Source organism: Radiomyces spectabilis (genome assembly GCF_025331425.1).
Source record: "Radiomyces spectabilis strain NRRL 2753 chromosome Unknown BYT42scaffold_7, whole genome shotgun sequence".
Lineage (NCBI taxonomy): Eukaryota > Fungi > Mucoromycota > Mucoromycetes > Mucorales > Radiomycetaceae > Radiomyces > Radiomyces spectabilis.
Genome location: NW_026251932.1, coordinates 829586 through 845509, shown reverse-complemented (window position 1 = coordinate 845509; position 15924 = coordinate 829586). Strand labels below are relative to the sequence as shown.

Here is a 15924-nt window from a genome sequence, read left to right as displayed (position 1 = left end):
TACTAACTCATTTTTTTAAATACCCAACATACCCACACATCTTTCTAGATCTATCATAGCCTGGGCGGGATGGAACTGAGGGGGGGGGGGGGGGGAAACCAGTGCTGCCCTGCGCGTGTTCAGAAACAAATCACGTTGCAACGTATGCCATAAGGTTGTCATTAATATACCGAAGTTCCGTCAAGAGTTCTCGCCCAGGTTATGCCGTGTATGCGTTAGGCTTTTTGTCTGACGAAAGTCGCTCAATGTAAGAGGGCGGCCTCCGGTGGCAGGCGGCATCCATTGCACAGCGGGTGTACGGCTTGTTAAATTAAAAAATCGATCAGTATTGTTAAATCAGGCGACTGTAATCGAACAATTATCGAATTCACAATTTTTCTCAGCTCTGTTTCCTCTTCCAAGAAAAACGGTGTTATTTACTGATTGGGTTTTAGTTTTGTTTTAGCGATAATACGTAGGAAAAACCCATAGATACACGTTCTGCTCAAATAAATAAAGATGAGGGCATCCCAGAGCTAATCCACTCCCCGGGATTAAGAGCCAGGCAGAAATTCCCGTTTTTGATTCAGTCGTAACCTGGAGCTTATGGCTTCTAGGCGCACCGCACACAATGTCACCATCTCGTCTACAATGTGGACTGACATCATGCCTCGCCGTAAAATAAGCTTCAACAGTTGGCAGCTGGTCGAGCATTTTGTACACGGTTCCCAATTCGATTGGATATCTTCATAGTTGACCAGATCCCCCAGTTGTCTAATTTCTCGATCATCCACCGTGATGGCGCACGCTTCGTCCAAATAGATGCGTTGATTGACGCCGCCTGCTGCCTTGACCGTTTGTGCGATACTTTTCAGTTTTTGTTGATCGGCTTCACCCATGTCCACCGTGGCCATAAAACCCGTCGTATAGTGGATCTGCATGCAAAAATCGGACATCTGCACCAGCAAAGCATGGGGCGATTCTTCGCGCTTGTATTGCAACTGGGCCATTCCCCAGTCATGCGGTCCCATGGCTTGTGGGGAGACGTTGAGCGCAAATCCCTTTTCCTCGGCTTTGGTAGGCAGCAAATTACGCACGCGCACATCCTGAAGTAACAGTAGCACTTCGGGACTGCCTTGTTCGCCAAAACCGTCCACCGTCTTGCGTGCCGTCAGCAATTTCTCCATGAGTCCACGTAAAGCGTAATAGCTCGCATCTTTCAACAGATTCTTGCGGTGCATTTCGTCCTTGATATAGATTGTGTAACCACGCAAATGGTTGATAATCGCTTCAAAGTTGTCAGGATCGCGGTCAATATAAATCGGCGGAGCTTCCACGCCGGTGCCGTGCGGATCAAACAGGGAATGCATGAGTGGTCCCGTAAAGAAATTATGAGGTCCATCTGTAACCAAACCGCGATTAATAAATCCATGGAGATAAAAATTCAATGCCATGGAGTGACACATTACTTTTCCGTAATAGCTCCCATGACAGTCGGAAGGGCCGTCCGCCGACATTGATATAGAGGAATTCCTGCAGAATTTTCGTTAATCGTTTGAGGCCGTAGTATTGTGCATCCTTTAATAAGGCGCAGTTTTGAAGGTCGTCTCGAGGCCGAACATGATAGCCACGTAAATGCTGAATAATGATGGCAAATATATCGGCGTCACGATCAATGTACATGGTGCGCGTGGTCTTTTGCTTTCTAAAGTAGTTGGTGAAGAAATTATTGGGTCCGTCACTTTTCAACGATTCCCAGCTCACGCGGAAGATTCTTCCGCCCACCACCAGGGTGAACACGGCCTGGTCTTGCCAGTCCTCGGAAACTCTTCGTCGCTTTTGTCCAGCCAGTACCGACGATGTCCTTGACGGCATGGCCATGGGTCTCTCCAGCGAAGCCGCGGGCGAAAATCCGCTATTGGTCACCGAATTGCTTACAGAACTTGCTCTGGATTCTGGCTTTTTTTCGCCGTCACTTTCAACGTAGGGGTCTGTATTGGTGGTGGGTGGTACTTGGCTGATGTCAGCAACGGGCGCGGACGATGATGCATCCGTGACAAATTGAAAAAAGTCATGGGGGATGCCTTCGGATCCAAGAAACGACTGATCGTTGAAATTCGGTTTAAACCCGTCGCTGAGATTGAACGAGTAGCCTAGGTTGAAGAGGTCACTAGGATCTGTGGTGGACGACGACTCTTCACTGTTGGCATTGATATTGGTGTTAGTGTTATTCATCATGCCCACCAGAACACACAGGCTTTTGAGGAAGGAGGGATGACCGTTTCTGTCGATGAAAGCAGTCCACAGACATGTGATGTCGCCTAACGCTGTGTTTCAATAATGAAACAATTGGAAATGTAAAAAAAACAAAGCCCACATGTGTCATTCGCCGTATCGAGGTTGTTCAGGGCACAGAAAAAAGCATTTCCCATTGTACGTGGCTCCTTTGGATTCTTTTGATTGTCTTCTATGCAAGTCGTTGTAAGATCATTCAAATTTTACCTTTATATCATCGCATATCATTTGACGGTAGTACGAACAATCTAATTCAAATGTTCTGGTCACAGCTGCTTAAAAAGTTATACAAGGGTTCAGTGTTGATACAAAATTGCCATGGTAAATTCTCCGTTATCCGTTAGGCATAGCCTAAAACCATAAGATCAATGAAGAGATCAATTATCGAGAACCGCAGATCTACTATCATTTTTTAGCAGTAGTGATTTGTTACTGCTGAGTGTTCAACGTCGGCTGGCAATGCGAAAAAAAAAAAAATTCAGGTCCCTCCACCAAGCAGTTTTTATTGGATAGATTCTTTCTAGCATTTTCCAAGGCGATCGGTGACTAGAAATATTTTTTTTTTTTGAGGACCTGAGAAATCACACTAAGAAATTTTAATCGACAATCGAGTCAAAGGATTTTGGTCTCTTTTGCAAGGTTTCCACCTTACTTTTTTTTGTTGTTGTAAGCCTTTGTCGATTCAAAGTCAAAATGAGCGGCACAGCTATGGAAGTCGATCCCTCTCTGTAAGTAGATGTGTGCTTATTCATCCCCCACCAGAGAATCGTATGGACCCCGTTATCTTTTGACCGAGATTGGACCGTTCATTCGCTCTGAGCCGATGATGCACGCTAATCCACTCCCTTGTATCGCGGTGCTCACCACCTCTGCAACAGGTCAGCAGAGGATATCAAAAACCAGGGAAACCAACAATTTAAACAAGGCAACTATGACGAAGCTGTCAAACTTTATACCGAGGCTATTGGTGGGTTGGATCGACAAAACAAAATTGTGGGGAATCGTATTTTGCAAGACACACTTTTTTGTTGATGTGATAAATTTGCTTGTGTTTGTCATAGCTGCTTCTCCAAAGACGTCTACTTATTATGCCAATCGCGCGGCGGCACTCACTATGATGGCGAAATACAAGGATGCTGTGTCCGATTGTCGCATGGCCACCGAATTGGATCCCAACAATGTCAAAGCTTACTTGCGTGCCGGTAAATGTCACCTCAGTCTTGGCAATCTGGAAGAATCCGGTCGGCAGTACGAAATGGTGTTGGAGCGCGATAGTCAAAATGCTCAAGCTAAAAATGAGTACAACAACTTACTACACGTCAAGAATTATATTGCCCAAGTTCAGATGTATATGGCCAACGGTCAGTGGGGTTTGGCCTGCAACAGCTTGGATCGCGCCATCGCTATTATCAACGTCGAAAATATCCCTACCAAATGGAAGATCTGGCAAGCAGAGTGTGCTTTGGAACAAAAGAAATACTCGGAAGCCAGCCGAATCGTAAAGTGAGCATCTTCCAAAATTTGGGAAACACCCTCCGATGATCGGTTCATTGGATTAGAAGGCTGATATGTGGCATATTTCTTTACTAGTAACATCGTTCGTCAGGATACCCAAAATCCCGACGCGCTGTATCTGAGAGCTCGTGTCTTTTACGGTCAAGGTGATAATGCAAAGACAGTGGCCCATTGTATGGAAGCACTTCGCTGTGATCCCGATTTCGTCAAAGCACGTACATTGTTGAAGAAAGCGCGAGCCATCGAGGCTCAAAAGGAAACCGGCAACACTGCCTTCAAATCCGGTCAGCTTCAGGAAGCTTACGATGCATACACCGCCGCTCTGGACATTGATGAAACCAACGATGTCATGAACGCTAAATTATACTCCAACCGTGCAGCTGTGCTGCAAAAGGTAAATGCTTTGATATAATCACTTGTTGTAGACCGAACATGACCGCTAACAAGTGAAAAAATGTGTGTGTCTAGTTGAAAAAATTCGACGAAGCGTTGACCGATTGTAATAAGGCCTTGGATCTGGATCCCGATTTCACCAAAGTATACAGTCGCCGTGCGGCATGTTACATGGAAACCGAACAATATGAGGAAGCGGTTCGCGATTACACAAAGTTAACCCAAGTGGATGCTGGCAACAGAGGTAAAAAAGAAAATCAAACGAGTAGTCTCCATTGGGAAAACTGATCTCTAAATTGATTCGCTTTTCTTTGAAATTCAGAATACCACAATCTTTTGCGCAAAGCCGAATTGGAGCTGAAAAAGGCGCAACGAAAAGATTATTACAAGATTTTGGGATTATCAAAGAGTGCGACCGAATCCGAGATCAAGAAAGCCTATCGCAAGCTTGCCCTCCAATACCATCCTGATAAGAATGCTGGTGATGAAAAGGCTGAAGCGAGATTCAAAGAAGTCGGTGAAGCTTACACTATCTTGAGCGATCCTCAAAAGAAAGCACGATACGATTCTGGCGCGGACCTCGAAGGCGGCATGGGCATGGGCGGCGGTTTCGATGCCAGCGGAGTGGATATCAACGATGTCTTTATGCAGATGTTTGGCGGCGGCATGGGCGGCATGGGCGGTATGGGTGGAGGACGAGGTGGGTTCTCTTCCGGTGGATTCTCTGCAGGAGGCTTCCCTGGTGGCGGCTTTGGTGGTGGCGGCTTCCCTGGAGGTGCTGGTGGATACGGACGAGCAGGCTCGCAAAACGGTGGATACCAATTCCACTTTGGTTAAACAACGACGAAAAAAGAAAGATAATATCAAGTATGCAAACAACTATCGCCCTATCATTTTACCATCCCATCATCATCTTCTAGAAATATGCGTCATTTTTTTTATTCCTTTTTTGCACGCCTTTCACATAGTAAAAAAAAAAATAAGAAAATCACCTTCATTTCATTCAAAACCACATCTTGCTTTTTTGGAGTTTTAGAGCCATCGTCTGCTGTTCACTATCTATGATCATTTTTTCCAGTTTTTCATCATTTGATATCATGCGGACCAGTCAAGTTGGTTATGCTTTTTGGACCGTACTTGCTGTTATGGTCATAAGAAAAAGTAACTAGAGCTTCTACGCAATATCGTAAATTGACTGCGCTTTCGTGAGGTGGTTACCACGGTCGTCTTGGCAATCATCATGTTATTTTCATACAAAGGTTATTAGCTCCATGGTACACTTAACGCGGCTTTTATTATGATATTGCCAAGAACGAGCCTATCTAGAAACTACAGGATGGGAAAATACTGACGATCTGTTTGGATACCACAGACACTCTGTACTACCCCTCGAGCCGCGTGGTTCGAGTTTCTGTTTTTACAACCGTGCATCAGCACCATTGCTTGAGAAGTCATGGTGCAATATTCTTTTGAAATTGCCAAATTGGATATGGATATTGCAATGCGGATAGCCATCGAGAAATCTCAAATCGAGTTGCAGTCAGTTTCAGTCTAAATTATCTATGCGATGATCTTTTCTGAACTGATCCAACGGAATAAGAAATGGGATATGCTATTTATGGTAACCAAACGATGATTGCTAGTTCAATTCAAACCAAAGTTTATCGGTGCTGCATATCACAATTGTTATTCGTTCGTTTCTTTTTTAAACAAGTACAAGAGATTTGCATTCATAGATTTCAATGAACATGTGCAGATTCATCAAAATCCAGTTACAGGTTCCTATTATTCTCTCAATCATCTCCAAAGACTAGGACGGATTTAGTTGGAAGATGATCCAGAGTCCTCAGTTTAATTGACGGATTTAAAAGCAAAGGATAGTCATCCACTCCATGTTTCAACGTAATCTGTTCCTTTTTGCGCACGTGCTATTCAAGGGGAAAGACTTATAGTTTAAAGAAGATCCTTTAACGAATGAGGTTCATTACCGTGAGCCGATCGCAACCTTCCGCTTTGAGTTTAGGCCATTCGGGGAAAATGAATCGAAGTTTCTGGTTTCATTTATCAGAACGTTCATCCACTGCCGCATCGATAGGAACGCTCCTTGGCTAATTTCCACATTTAGTATATCGATTGGGAGTCCCAACAAAAAGTCCTATGCTCTTTTTTTTTTTCGCGCAAAGTCTAGCCTAAAGGAAAAAAGAAACATGCACTTGTCATTTGCTTGGCTGCGCGAAAATCGAATGATCCCAAATTTTGCAACTTCACGGCTTAAAGCTGGTGCAAGGGATGTACTTAAAATTGGTAAACAATAATCTGGTCGATCATAAAACTTTGCTTGGGAAAGCATCTGAGCACTTGCGCATCATATTATTAGCTTGCATTTCTGTCTTGGATCATATGCAACCTTGTATTATCCCTCGCGTAAAAGGTTGCAACGGATCTTTCCCCCGTTCCGACTCTATATAAAGGGACCTGCTCCAGTTGGATTTCCCATCATTATCAGTCAATTCTATCATGCGTTGGTTTGTACCTTTATCGATCTCTGCTCTGTCTATGCTAGCCACCATCCAAGGTGCTCCTTTGGCGAAACGGGATGGTTCCGGCGCTACCGTTCAGGCTGGTACCCATATCGGATCTAGTGGCCGTTCACCTGACCTGGTTTCTGGGCTCTTGAAATCTGATAAATCCTATCGAGATGACGATCACTGGGATAAGGACCACGACAACTGGAATGATAATGGCAAATATGGCCATGATGAAGGACATAAAGATGACTGGAACGACAATGGCAAATATGATCATGACGACGGACACCGAGATAACTGGGACGACAATGGTAAATACGGCCATGATGAAGGACACAAAGATGACCGGGACCACCACGACGGTGATGACCACAGGGGTGACTCGCATGGCAGGAACGGTCACTATGGCTCAAAGAACGATGTCAAGTCAGACACTCATGGAGGTGTGTACTTGTACTGATCAATGCCATAATATCATCTATCTTATATTGCAAACATAGACAAACACTACGACGGTGACAAGAGCAAGCTCTCTGGTATTGTGAACACAGAGGCTGTCCACGATGTGAAGAAGAATATCCACAAGAACATCCAGAAGGCCGGTGTCGATGTTGCTGGGTACGATGACAAGTACGATGATAAAGACCACTGGGGCAAAGATGGCGATCATGACAACGACCACGATGATAAAGACCATTGGGGCAAAGACTATGATCATGATGACAAACATGGTATGTATTCCGACTTTCGGCCACCACCATTATGATTCTAATTTTCCTGCTTTAGATGACAAGCATGACGATAAGGATTACTGGGGTAACGATCATGGTCACGACGACAAGTATTCGCGCAACAAGGACCATGATAGCAACAGCCATCATGGCAACGATCATCATGGCAACGATCATCACGACAACGATCATCACGACAAAGGCTACGACAGCAAAGACCACCATGGCAAGGATGGAAAGCATGGTCACGGCAAAGATTACGATGAAAAGAAGTACGACGTCGAGGGCTACGACGACAAGGACTTTGATGGCAAGGAGTATGACGGAAAGTACGATCACGGCAAGGACTACGATGAGAAGGATCACGATGGCAAGCTCCACAAGGGAAAGAAGGCATCCGGCAAAAAGCATGGCTCAAAGCACGGCGATAAACACAAGAGAAAGATTCGACACGACAAGGGTCATGATGACAAAGGCCACGGCGACAAGGACCACGATGACAAAGATTACGATGGAAAGGGTCATGATGGAAAGGGTCATGATGATAACGATTATCGCAAGAAGGACGATGATCATGACGGCAAGGACCACGATGGCAAAGATTACGATGAAAACGATCACGACGGCAAGGACCATGATGACAAGGACTACGATGATAAGGACCATGATGACAAGCACTACGACAATAAGGAGGACAATCACGGCAAGGCCCATGATAAGAATGATGATGATAAGCGTCATCATGGCGATGGTTATAACGACAAGAAGCATGATGGAGACATTAAGGAAAAGGGTCATGATTTCAAAGGCAACGACTGGAACATCCATGGAAGTATCGATACCAAAGGCAAAGGAAAGCTTGGTTACTGGGATGGCGACAACGATCATGATGGAAAGTACAACGACCATGGCGACAACCACGATGGAAAGCATTACGACGATGATGATAAGCATGATGGAAAGTACAATGATCATGACGATAAGCACGACGGAAAGCACTACGACGATGATGACAAACATGGTGACCATCATTATGATGACGACGATAAACACCATGGAAAGGGTTACGATCACCATGACGACGATAAGCACCATGGTAATCACAAGTAGTTTAGTGACAAAGACCACAAAGACTGCTAATCTTCTATCCGACATGCTGAACGTCTTGTCAATTTTCCTATAACTTTCTTGCAATCATTTCAATAAATTCATTGTATCATTGAGAATATTATCTTTTACTTTATTGGCTTCATTTAATATTGCTTTTATTTATGTGATTTTATTCTCCACTTGAAGATGGGGTTCAGCCGATGGCGCTTATGTCCAAATACTGGACATCGACGTCTGTGGAAGAAATCGCTTTCAACAGATTATATTCCCTGAAAAATATATTACACAGTCTATAGTGATGAGCAGAAGCTCTAAATGAACATATATAAAGATCGTATACAGGCGCAATCCACCTGAATTGGAAGAACAAGATCAGCAATGGGTATGACGGTTGCCGTAGAATTTTGAACGCAATCTGTGCTAATAACAACGTCGATCATGTTATTTCTGCTTCGAAAAGGTATGGTTACGAAAAAATGGTTTGGTTCCCCTTGTTTGAAGTGCACTCATCCATTTATTTCAATGAGTTTTGGAAAAATGAAACACGTGCAGTAAACGATAGAACGTTTTTGTGTGATGGTTGCCAAGATAACAAGCAATCACGACAATAACAACAAATCTAGAAATTACCTACTGCTGCTGTCTTTTTTTTTTTTTTTTTACTGTTGCGTTTGACACCTCCTGCATGATTTCACCCAAAAAAAGAAGGTTTTTTTTTTCTTTCGTCTAGTTTAAAGAAACAGAGCGCGCTGAGGATTCTTGTTCGTTCTCTTCTTTTTTCTTTACGCTCTACATCAGTAGAAAAAAAAAGCAATTCGTAATTATTGCCACGTGTCTCATGATATCCTTTGTTGATCGATTCATTCCGCGTCGATGGCATAATCGTCGCTCAAAGACCACCTCACCTCTATCGTCGACTTCAGGTCATTCCCGGCATTCATCCTCGGATTTATCGTATACATTTGACCCAACGCCTTCTCATTCTTATTCGTCTTCGATGAATAACAGAAAGCGCAGAAGCATTATACGACTGTTACCCAAACAATGGTCGCTTTCCATCTCTTCGTACAAAGGACAATATAAGACAAGAGACAACGGCATGGCGTCGAAAATCGAAATCGATGATATGACATTTGCGCCGGTAGAACAGAATTTGTTAACCCAATGTATTCAATCAGCTTTGACGACCCCGGGTCATCCCAACGATAAGAAGCGATGGTCCATGGATATGCTTGACTTTCACTGGAATGATCAAAACAGTAAAACTCCGCATGGTTGGAACCAATATCTCACACCTTTCTTGCTTCAACAACAATATCAACAACGACAAGAAGAAGAAGCACAACAACAACAACAACAACAGCAACTGGCGGTTTGTCATTCTCATTCCAAGCGAAAATTGACCACCAAGATTGCCAACTATATATCTCCACCGCCTTCATGCGGGTATCGGCTACTGTCGTCCATCCCTGAGATCGAAAGTCAAGTCAATCTTGATAAGCAGTTGGTGCCATGAATTGCGGACCCCACTTGGTCGGACAAAGAACCAAAAAAGATTGAGTTTTTCCCGCCCTATCCCCTTTTTTGTTACCTTTATTAAAAAAAATATCCTCCTTTTTTTTTACCATTTTGCTATTTAAACCTATCCACTTGCCGAAACATAATTAATTTAATTTCGTCCATTTGCAAAACAAAATTGAATATAAAACAATTTCTATAATGACAAACCAAAGACGAGAAAATATTGAATGAATCAAGGACCTTTTTCAGTTTCTGGCTCCACAGGGTTGGAATGCAGTGCAGTAGTCAAACCAAGCTATCCCTTGGTCCTGCACTGACAGTGTTATGTAGTAGTAGCAGAAGCAGCAGTATCCCTTTATAAAAAGGGAACACCGATTTTCAGGTGAAGTCAAGTCGACGGCTCATCAGCATACAAACACAACAAACCGGTTGACACAGATAAATCAACATTTTACGATCAGCATCTAACTTGCCCCAATATATCAGTGGGCGCTAGAAATGATATGAGTCGCCCTTGATTTAGAAAATAAAAGGATTTCTGCGTACCAAACCATATGAATGATCGATGCTTGATTACCCTTCGACTGGTTTCAAAGGAGTACCCAGGGGCGTATATCTTGTGAAACGAACAATCAATGCCAACTGTGAGAGGACTCCAATCACAGACACTGTGGATATCGGCTGTGATGAAGTGCGATTTTTTCAGTCATTAGCACCAAGTAAAAACGCTGGCTTTATTCATCGTCAAAATAGTTCAACTGCAGGTCCGAGTATCCATTACTGTTTGACGTGCATTGTTTGTATTGCATTAAATTGACCTCATTAACCCAATTAATAATGTGTCTATACTACGGTACGTGTGCTTATTTCGGCTGTTCATCCTCGTCAACGTGGATCAACGTCCATGGTATGGCTCGCTCTTTGTCACTCTGTTCATTGGCTATACATAAAGCCCCGTCGTAATGACCTGATCAATATCACTTCCTTCTCGGCAGCCTTGGGGATGCCAGGAGGTGACTTATGCAGGCAGCGGTCGATCTTCTCTTTAAAAATCATGCAAGACTATCCTAATGCAAGTCCCCCATCTCCAGGCTGTACAGAGAACCGTCTTTTCTTTTACGCCACAGATGTAAATTCTTTTACTTGTTGTTTCTGCGCATGCATGACTAATAGGTGGGAACGTGAGAATGTGGGTCCACTCCAACTCAACATAATCGGTGCCTGTGCGAAAATTTCGAACAACTATCACGTGCAAATTGACTGACCTGAATCAAGTTTCGAGGCATGAAATTTTACCTTCGATTAGCTTCTTTATTGTGACATGTCAAGCACTAAAGATCCTCAACTACTGATCTCTGGGCTGTCGGGATGGCCATTGCGAGCAGCTGTGTATGCCATGGAGTGGCTTCCGCTACTTTCATACAAGATAACCAAAGATTCCTTGATCTACGAATTGCGCAACCACCATTTTACCGAGACACCTACGATGCTTCCCATTCCCAATCGTTGTATTCATAAAGGAACCGTTCCTCAGAAGGAAAACGTAGGTGGACAAAGATTTGGGGTTTATCAGCTTCGAAATATTCAACGCTTTTATAGTTTCAGTTGGACGCCAGCCGAAAAAGTATTTCCCCGTTTCATTCGTTCTGGGATTATCATGAAGCCTATCAAAGTGGTAAAACAACGCCTTCAAAGGTGAATAATCATGTTCCAACCGGGTAAAAAAAAAGCTGCATATGGGACCTGACCATTATGTTCCTTTTACAGGTTGCTACCCGTTTCCTTGAGGCCGCCAAGGCTACCGAACACTGTCACTGGCTACGAACTTATATCGAGAAAGACATTCTCGTCCAGGCGGCGGCCTCAACCGAGCGCTATGCGAGACACCAACCGCTCAGTCAATTGGATGGTGTCTTTATAGGCATCAAAGAAGAGCTGGATATTCAGGGCTTGGAAACCAAAGCAGGTACCTCGTTCATCAATGACGGTTCTCCAGCGACCAGCGATTCCACCATTGTCAAACGGCTCAAAGATGCAGGTGCCATCATTGTGGGCCATACCGTCATGCAAGAACTAGGTTGGGAGTAAGTACAGGATTGATGGCATTGCACCATGTTATTGATGGCCGGAGCGTTGTTCATTATAGCGTTTTCAGCGTCAATCCGAACACTGGCACGCCTATGAACCCGTACGGTGTCAATGTCAGCTGTGGCGGGTCCAGTGGAGGTTCTGGAGGGATTGTCGCTGCAGGCTTATGTCCCGTTAGTATTGGTGCAGATGGCGGTGGTTCGATTAGGTAAGCGTTCCGCGCCTACGGTTGACCGGAAAATGTAGGGCTCACTACCAACGTTTCAGAATTCCTTCTTCTTTCTGTGGTTTGTATGGGCTGAAAACGACGTTTGGTCGGATATCGGCGTTTGGCGGAGGTAAAAAGGCTTGATTATTCAGAGATGTTGCCGCGTTACAGCAAAACATCTAACGATTGGCTATCGGTTTACTAGAGAGATCGGATCCAACCTTGAATGCTTACGGTCCGCTGGCGGCCACAGCCGACGATATGGCTCTAACGTATGCCATCATCGCCGGTCCTGACGAGAATGATTGGTATACCCTGTTTCAACCACCAGTGTCGTTGGCCAATTATGATCAGACCGACAGTCTACAAGGGATAACCATTGCTGTCGTACCTGAATGGAATCAGGACGCCGACCTGGTATTTTTGGAACGTCTCGAACAGTTTAAAAACTTTTACCAGCGATTGGGAGCCACCATTGTTGAGATTGATCTCCCCGAACTATTTTTGGCCAAACGAGGTAACCTAGTTTGAAGGACAAGGAACCACGTCAACCAGAACAATGGAAAGATAACCGTTCTCATTTATGACTGTAGCCCATACCATTACCATATGCTCGGAAATGAACGATTATGCAAACAAGTTTTTACGACAAAAGCATCAGTTTCTTTTGCATACGCGGATCATGATGGGGCTTTCCAATAACATTTACAGTATTGATTATTTGCGTGCACAACAAATGCGCACACGCATGATGGATCGTCTTACGGATCTTTTTCAACATCACCACATTGACCTCATACTAACGCCCGCCACAGGAATGCAAGCGCCTGAAATCTCGCCAGGCGCCATGGCGCACGGTATGTCCAACGTCAACTGGACCGTAAAAGCGATGCATTACGCTACATTGGCCAACCTCACGGGCATTCCAGCCGTTAATCTGCCTGCTGGATTTGAAAATGGCAAGCCGGTTGGATTACAACTGATGGCGGAATGGTGGAACGAAGCCTTGCTGTGTCGCATGGCTAAAATCAGTGAAAAAATACCCAATATTGAACGCCAAAGACCTCGGCAAGACTACTCCACGGATCTTTTGTCATGAGTTTTTAGTGTAAAAATGGAAGAAAAAATATATATGAATGTACAATTATATGCAAACAGGCAAATACAAATAATGTTGGCTTTTTTCGTTTAAATAATCTAAATGACTTCTCATCTACAGTCTACAGTATCATCAGAAGCTTGCCTCACAATAAGCGCAGACTGTGATGTTTAGGCATCTCTGAAAATCGTTTGCTTTTTGGTATTGATTTCTTCCAGGCGCTGGAAATCCGTTTTCCGCTGTGTCCGAATAGCAGCAAAGGATTCGGTCAGACCCAGTTGAGCACACGCTTCCAGGGCTAATTCGTAGCTGTCGGCATTGGGTCGTATTTTGAGCATTTTCATGTCTTGCCAGATATTCATGACTTGCGGTAACTGGTTATCCTTTTCCAAGGCTTGCATTATGTTGTTGTAAACCACCACTGGCATCGTAATCTGCTCTGTTTTGGATGCTTCGTACGTTAAAAGGGCCTGACGAATTTGGCCCGCCTTGAGGAGAGAAGTGATAAGGACGGCATAAGTGGCGAAATCCGGTCGGCGTATGGTGTCTTTGGAATGCTTCATTTGCTTGAAGATGGACGTCATTTTCCGTATGGCCTGTTGCTGCCCGTTCTTGGTCGCGACAAATTTGGCCAACAGGCTCAGGTAGGTATTGTAAAATCGTGTATTGGGTTCAATGCCGGTCATTCTCATCTTTTCTCGAATGGTTTCAGCGTAGCTTAGATCTTTGGGTTCCAGACGTTTGTGAACAAGAAGAGCGAGAAGTGCACTAAAGGTGAACGAATTGGGTTTCACTTGATGACGCTGCATTTCCTCCAAGATCCATAGTCCACGTTCAAACGGGTTCTTTCCACGCGAAGCCGCCATGATCAAGCTGGTATAAACGATGGCATCGCTTTGAATTTGGTTGGTTTTCATTTCTTCATACAGATCAAAGGCAGTTTCTGGAGGTTGTTCGTGATCCTTGGCAATGATATCGATGATCATACTGTACGTGAATAAATCGGGCGGTATATCATTTTGACGCATGATTCGGAATACTTCAAGAGCATTCGCCATGTTATTTTCCTTGATGCTTGTATTGATGAGATTGTTGAAATCTCGAATGGAAGGTGTGACGCCAGCGGTTCGCATTCTTTCCAAGATTTCCATCGGCGGTAACCCCAAAGAACTGTAGATCCCCGTATCGACCGGCAACCCCGTCTTTTGCACATCTTCCCAGATCTCGTTGGCTTCCTTGGACATTCCGTGGCTTTGCAAACATTGGACGATGGAACCGTAAATACGGAGGTCGGGTTTCACAGATTCCTGAAGCATTTCTCGGTATAATGCCAGCACTCCTTCGGGTTGTTGCGCCGCCGCATACGCTTTGATCATGGCATGATAAACAGACAACTCTCGCGGGTTGTTCTGTTTCTTCAGAATCGCAAAGTAATATTGGCAGCTTTTGATATCGCCACGTTCGCTAAACGCTTTGATCAGTCGCAGATATGGTTCGATGCTCTTGGGGAACAAGCCACTGTCTTTCAGGAACTGATAGAAATTGTGGAGATCCGTGGCCGAGCCGAGACGGGCCATGCCGTCAATGAGAGTGCAGACGGTGACGGAATTGGGATGATACGATGACTTTACCATGCCATCAAAGACCAGTCTGGCGGTTTTCAGATCGGATCGTTCGATAAACATCATGATCAGCATATTGCAGCATCGGATAAAGGTCGACATTGGTAACTTTTTTTCAAGGACACGCTGATGGATTTCTCGCAGTACCGCTTGAAGACGTTTGACGGATTCCGCCGATCGAGACTTTTTCAGCAAGTTGCATACTTGAAGAAAATCCTTTTCGGTTAAACGTTTCTTGTTGTCGACTCGATCGCAATATTCTTTCCAAACATGCTTCAACGGTTTATCCGTCACATCGATCGTGACTTCGGGGGACACATGTAAAAAACTTTGCGTTTCAAAGGCGTCGGTCGCCACTGACGATCCTACCAAAGTCGGGGAATCTTGCTTTGCGTACATGGCTGCACTACAGTGAATGGATCGTGGGCATATCGGCCATCGTGGACGTACGGTTACTGTAATACGGTCGAACGAACGCCCGGTAGCAGTCGACTGACGAAGTATAGACCATGCTCTCGTTGTTGATCGGTGCATGATCCAAGAGACAGCCACACCGATGCTTTGAAGATGAAGAACTATTACAGTCTTAGCCTGACGCGAATTTTTTGCATTTCACCGGATCAGCTTCTGCCCTATCCGGCCCCGGCGAAATTTTTTTTCTTTTTCTTACGTGGCCGCACGTGACCCGTACCGGAAAAAACGAACGGGCCCGTCCGGTTTCTCAACAAAATCGTTCACCATGTCATTGTTTGTAGCGACATTCGTTGCTCTTTTGTTCCTGTAAGGAACTTGCGTTTATATGTGACGTGAAACAAATTTATTGGCCTAAAATGCC

At 44.4% G+C, this 15924-nt stretch overlaps 5 protein-coding genes across 5 annotated transcripts; 3 read left to right on the top strand and 2 right to left on the bottom strand.

Annotated features, from left to right (window-relative positions):
- Nucleotides 1–533: 533 nt before the first annotated feature.
- Nucleotides 534–2214, bottom strand: BYT42DRAFT_614357 (uncharacterized protein; the record flags this gene model as incomplete). The annotated part of the gene is made up of 2 exons (XM_051571853.1): nucleotides 534–1381; nucleotides 1449–2214. The coding sequence occupies 2 exons, from the start codon at nucleotides 2212–2214 to the stop codon at nucleotides 534–536; spliced, it is 1614 nt and encodes a 537-aa protein (XP_051423016.1).
- Nucleotides 2215–2823: 609 nt separating this feature from the next.
- Nucleotides 2824–5192, top strand: BYT42DRAFT_571242 (uncharacterized protein). The gene is made up of 6 exons (XM_051568476.1): nucleotides 2824–3002; nucleotides 3153–3241; nucleotides 3336–3777; nucleotides 3865–4183; nucleotides 4258–4426; nucleotides 4505–5192. Exons 1-6 carry the CDS (start codon nucleotides 2968–2970, stop codon nucleotides 5017–5019), a joined length of 1569 nt encoding a protein of 522 aa, XP_051423015.1. The 5' UTR covers nucleotides 2824–2967; the 3' UTR covers nucleotides 5020–5192.
- Nucleotides 5193–9389: 4197 nt separating this feature from the next.
- BYT42DRAFT_614354 (uncharacterized protein) lies at nucleotides 9390–10067 on the top strand (the record flags this gene model as incomplete). Its single annotated transcript, XM_051571852.1, has 1 exon — nucleotides 9390–10067. The coding sequence occupies one exon, from the start codon at nucleotides 9390–9392 to the stop codon at nucleotides 10065–10067; it is 678 nt and encodes a 225-aa protein (XP_051423014.1).
- A 1326-nt stretch (nucleotides 10068–11393) lies between these two features.
- Nucleotides 11394–13467, top strand: BYT42DRAFT_614353 (amidase signature domain-containing protein; the record flags this gene model as incomplete). The annotated part of the gene is made up of 7 exons (XM_051571851.1): nucleotides 11394–11615; nucleotides 11672–11767; nucleotides 11840–12156; nucleotides 12219–12368; nucleotides 12428–12498; nucleotides 12574–12885; nucleotides 12962–13467. The coding sequence occupies 7 exons, from the start codon at nucleotides 11394–11396 to the stop codon at nucleotides 13465–13467; spliced, it is 1674 nt and encodes a 557-aa protein (XP_051423013.1).
- Nucleotides 13468–13525: 58 nt separating this feature from the next.
- BYT42DRAFT_571235 (uncharacterized protein) lies at nucleotides 13526–15714 on the bottom strand. The gene has a single exon (XM_051568475.1). It carries the CDS (start codon nucleotides 15621–15623, stop codon nucleotides 13638–13640), a length of 1986 nt encoding a protein of 661 aa, XP_051423012.1. The 5' UTR covers nucleotides 15624–15714; the 3' UTR covers nucleotides 13526–13637.
- Nucleotides 15715–15924: the final 210 nt, after the last annotated feature.